At 48.0% G+C, this 4,878-nt stretch overlaps 1 protein-coding gene across 1 annotated transcript in view; it reads right to left on the bottom strand.

Annotated features, from left to right (window-relative positions):
• Positions 1-1,228: 1,228 nt before the first annotated feature.
• The window catches only part of MLN (motilin), an 8,221-nt gene continuing 4,571 nt past the window's right edge, over positions 1,229-4,878 (bottom strand). The window contains exons 3-4 of the mRNA XM_025043693.1: positions 4,497-4,605; positions 1,229-1,242 (exon numbers count right to left, since the gene is read on the bottom strand). Of these exons, the coding sequence (XP_024899461.1) occupies positions 1,229-1,242; positions 4,497-4,605 (123 nt within the window). The remainder of the gene's footprint in view (positions 1,243-4,496; positions 4,606-4,878) is intronic.

Here is a 4,878-nt window from a genome sequence, read left to right as displayed (position 1 = left end):
TTGGCTTTGTGTGTCGCCACTTAGAGAATGTTTGCTGATCAGTGCTTCCCTTCCCCACCCCCTCCAAGAAGAAATCTCACAATCTGATTGAGAAAGTCAATTAAAAAAAACCTCACAAGTCAATCATTCTCCCAGGTCTCTGCTTTTCCATTTTCCTTCTGAACTCCCTGCTCTAGTCCTGCGCCCTCCCTGGATTTCTAACCTCTCTGGTCCTCCATCAATAGTCTCTGTCCCCAATGCCGTCACACCCGCTTTAGTGAAGTCAGCTTGTTGCTGTTCACTTTCCTCCACACAACTGTCCCCATACTTCCTTCACCAACCCTTGTGTTTTCTCCATCAGGGATCAGCCTCAGTGCTTCATTGCCACCCTCCGCCATGGGGCCCATGAGGCCCTTGTGGGCCTTCTCAGAGTCTGCCTTTCTGTGTCTTCATCAGTGTTCTTCAGCTGGACCTGTCCAGTATGGGAACCCATATTTTAAAGAAAAGGGCAATATCGCAAAATCAACAGCTGCCCTGTGTGCCCTCCTTTCTCATCACTGTGTTGTGCTTTTTTTGTAAAGGTGAGTAGCTCAGGCTGTGGTCGGTCTTTCTGATTTATTAAAAGCAAAAGAGGAAAAACAAACTCCAGTGTCTAAATCTACTTAGTAACCACATCCACACATTCAGTAGAGGTTAGGGGCTGCTCAGAGTTCACTCTGGATTCTCAGAGGGCTGTCACGCTGCCTGCCGTCCTGTTGACCTCTGTCTGTCTCAGCAGAGCCTTATAATAATAACAGCCATAAATCTTTTAGTGGATTCCATTCTCCTCCTCTTCCTGCAGAGCCCTGTACGCATTTATCAGGTCTTAAAGATACTCAGAGAACATGGACTTGTCCTTGATCCACTTCATCGCCAGCCTCATTTGTCCCTCTCAGCTAATCTGAGGTTCCTTCAAACCACGTCATGGATAGTGCCACACTGTTGGGAGCCACCGGGAGAGTGTAGTCGAAACGCGGGGACAATACGGGTGTCATTCGGGGCATAGATTTTGGCTGGAATGGCTCCAGCACTGCCTAACATCTTGTTGCCTCATTTCAGTGCCATGGAAGAGGAGGGTCACACTTTCCATCTCTCTAGGTTAATGAAGAGGTAAAGAGGGTCATAGAGAAGTGCTAGAACAGACTTAATGGGCAGTTTTGTCACCTGCTTTTCATGAGAATGAACCAAAACTCTCACTCTTTTGGCCCTCTCACACTTTGATATCTGTGGGTAAGAGTTCCTTAAGAGGCATAGAACACATCCCCTGATGTCAATAACGGATTGTGTGTGAAGAAAAATGTAATGCTTTCAGAATAGTTTCTTTTGGACTTTGTCCATGATTAGATTATACTAAATTACAGAGTACAGATATCAGGCAATTACTCTTTGCTTTTAACTATTCAATTTCACAGTAAATCCACGTAGTTCAGTAATTATAAAATCACACTGATGTGGTTACCGAGAAAATATCATCTCCATCTTCTGCAGCTAGGTTCAGGTTGCCCTATAATTACCCGTGGTCCTGCTAAGTGTAAAGTACATTCCAAATGAAGACAGGTAATCTGTAACTCCGTAATTGCAGAGTATCTGGAGAGATTCTTGCAGATTTTGCTGGATAAACCTTGGCGAGATGTGGGAAAGAGCTGCGTCCTCACCTGACTGGTTCCCCTGGGCCCTCTCCCCATCTCTGATCCTGGCTGGGTCCTGGTCCAGGCATTCTATAGCTTTAACGAAGAATGTATCTCTCCTTCTGTTTTGTGAAAACATGGTTATTTTCTCTTGGCTTAGCTCACAGAGTCCTCCCCGACTCTCCCTCAATTTTAATTTCTTTCAAGGCTGTGCAGATCCTGTAAGCAATTGAGTCTGCTGTCCTAGAAACTGGAGAAGCTCGTTGGAGGAAAATAATTATTTGAGCCGATTGTGAGAAATCGAACCACAGCAAAAGGAAGGAAAGGAGAGAAGAAAGGAGCTGATACATCTAAACAGGGCCCAGGGCATGGTGCATATAGAAGATGCAAGAGGTGGCTGGGTCGCTGTTGAGGCTCATTACCGAGAAGCACATCAGAGGCCACTGGATGAGGGTGGGGGACAAGCCACCTGCAGCACTGAGCTTTGAACAGGGCTGTTCTGCAGAATAGGCAGTACCCTCACACTTCCCAGGGTGCCCCTGTGGTTGGTGAACCAATTCCCATAAAAAAAAATGCAGACCACCTGGGGAAAAATCTCGACGTCTTATTTCCCTCCATGGTACCTATTTCAATGCTGCTCTACAAACCCAGGATCCTAAAGGGTGCTGGGGTCCTTGCCCCAGAAGTGGGCACCTCCTGCTGGTGATGAGGGAAGGTGGTCTCACTGTAGGGGCAGACCTGAGTGGAGGGTGAGGAAAAGAAACAAAATCTGTGTTTTCCACATGGCAAGAGACAGCATTTTGGTTTTCTGCTTCCTGGAGCGCATTACAGATAATGGAATGACTGACATGGTGGAACTCAGAAGGGCCAGGAGTCTTGGATGCCGTTCTTCCCGGTCGCATGCTTTATAGATTTCTGTATCTTTTCCTCCTTTCTCGCCCACATGCCCTGCCGCAGCCCTCTCTCCTTTAACTACCAGATGTCTTGTCAGCATTTCCCAGGAACCTGCAGCTGTGCTTGGGTTGATTATGTGCATTGGAAACTGCATGAACGTGCAGCGTGTGAGTGGGGTCTGGGTCTGGAGCACCGAGTGTATTCCTCAGGAGCATTCAGAACATCCTAAGGGAGGGTCCGTTTTAAGGGTTGGGGTCTTCTTTTCCCATAACTACTATCCGGCTAAGCTCCCACAGTGGTTGGAATGTGTGGGAGTATGGAATGGGCACTGTGTCTAATTGCTAGTAACCTATGGTTCCTATATGGCCTTAGCTTATAAATAAATGAACATTCATTAATGTTAAATTAGCATGAAATTTCCCATCCAGTGTTGTTTAGAAGGCAGAAATGAGTGGGTTGGCTGTGTAATTTTGCTGCAGATGCTGGAGCATGTAGTCATAAGGTGATAATAATAATAGTAATTTGCTCTTTGCTGGTGCTTTCGTCCCCACATCTCAAGGTGAGTATTACGACCTTGCTTTTGCAAAGGTTCATTGAGGTTAAAGGGCAAGCTGGAAGTTACTCTGCAAGGGGTTGAGTGCAGAGGACTTCAAACTCTGGCTCGTTAGACCTCCAGCTCATTGGTAAACAGAAAATGGACCAGGAGACCTGAATTCTAGTCCTTACTCTGCCACTGACTCAGTATGTGGGCAAAAAAATGCCATCCCTCTGGGCATCAGTTTCCTCATCTATAACAGAAGGGCTGGTGTAAATCTTCCAATTCTGTCAGTCTAAATATTTGAACACAGAACTTACAAAAGGCACATGGTTTGCTAATGTATGCACCATTTATGTCCCAACTCCCTCTGAGCTTTATTTTTCCCCCCTTTATGGTATGACCTAAGTTTGACCTTTGGAAATTAAGATATTAAATAAAAGAGCTGTTTCTATATATTTCACATTTTATTTGTTGGAGGGGGATTTGCTTCCATGGGTGTTTTCCTTCCAAGCCCGGTTGATGGGTCTTGCGGACTTACACGGCCTCTCTCGGGTAAGAGAAGGCTCCCAGTTCCGGCCACCTTCTCCCCAGAGTGGGCTGTCACTTGGCTGCTGGAGAAAAGCAAAGAGGTTTGCTGCTCAGTAGTGTGGGCAAGTCTGCTTATGAGCTTATGAAATCACCTTCTAAACCTGCCTGTAGGTCCGAGGGAGGAGGGGCACCCGGGAGGGGCAGGTTTTGCCAGGTTTCTGGAAGCTCTACCTCTAGCTTTCTCTGTAGCCTGGGGCAAGTCATTTAACCTCCCCGTTTCTCCACCTGGAACACTTCTTCTCTGCCCTTTGCCTCTCCTCCAGGGGACTGCGAGAAGTAATTAATGGCTGTTTGTCAGACCAGATCTAGCTTTGCACAAGTAACTGCAGAGCTTGAACTGGGCAAGGCCAAATGGGACTCAGGACTTCGATTTACAGAATAATGGAAAAAAAAAAAAAATGCAGGCTTTGTGGCCAGAATGCACCAGGGTTTCCTTCAGAGTACCCACCAGCCTCAGTGGTGTTTTGGGAGAGAAGGAACGTATCTGCAGCAGGGAAGGATTGGTGGGTTGTTATTGTTTATTGTAGCCCTCTGCCAGAAAGATGGTGGGGAAATGGGCCTGAGCCATTGAGGCGGGGCTTTGAGATGCCCGTGACTGGGGAATTGGGCCCCTTGGGCACCAGCAGCTATCTGAGCAGGCCCTGCTCTCTGATTAGGTTCAGGGACAGAGGGGCGCCCTTGCGGGAGCAGACAGCTTCATGTTCTCAAGTACAAAGCAAAAAAACAAATCACAGTCCCCTAACCCTGCTCAGACAGGCTCCCTTCTAGAATATTAACACTGGAATGGGCAGAGGCCAGGCCCCAACTGCAATGATGCCGCCCTCCCTTACCGCTCTGGGTGGACAGCAGCACCTCGCTCAGCAGCCTTTCCAGGGCGGCCCGGTACTTTTCCAGCTGCCTGGAGTTCATCCTCATTGCAATTTCCACAGGAGCAGTCAACTGTGAAATAAGGCAGAGTTAACAAGAAGGGAGAGGCACCTAGAGTGCCATTAACCCCTGGGTGCCCTACAGGTGGCAGGAAGGGCCGCTGGGAGCCACACCACTTTCCTGGCTCTGCTCTACCAGATCCTCTGGCTTCCTCTGGGCCTCTAGGGCCAGATGGGAATTCTGGCACTGTGCCTCCCCCCGACACTCCTCCCCTTGAATTCTAACTAAGAGGCTGGATTCCAGAAGTCACTGAGACCTGCTGGGAGGAGGATCTACAAACCTCCT

The sequence above is a fragment of the Pteropus alecto genome, unplaced genomic scaffold (assembly GCF_000325575.1).
Source record: "Pteropus alecto unplaced genomic scaffold, ASM32557v1 scaffold202, whole genome shotgun sequence".
In the NCBI taxonomy this organism is placed as follows: Eukaryota; Metazoa; Chordata; class Mammalia; order Chiroptera; family Pteropodidae; genus Pteropus; species Pteropus alecto.
This window is presented reverse-complemented; position numbering and strand designations above follow the sequence as displayed.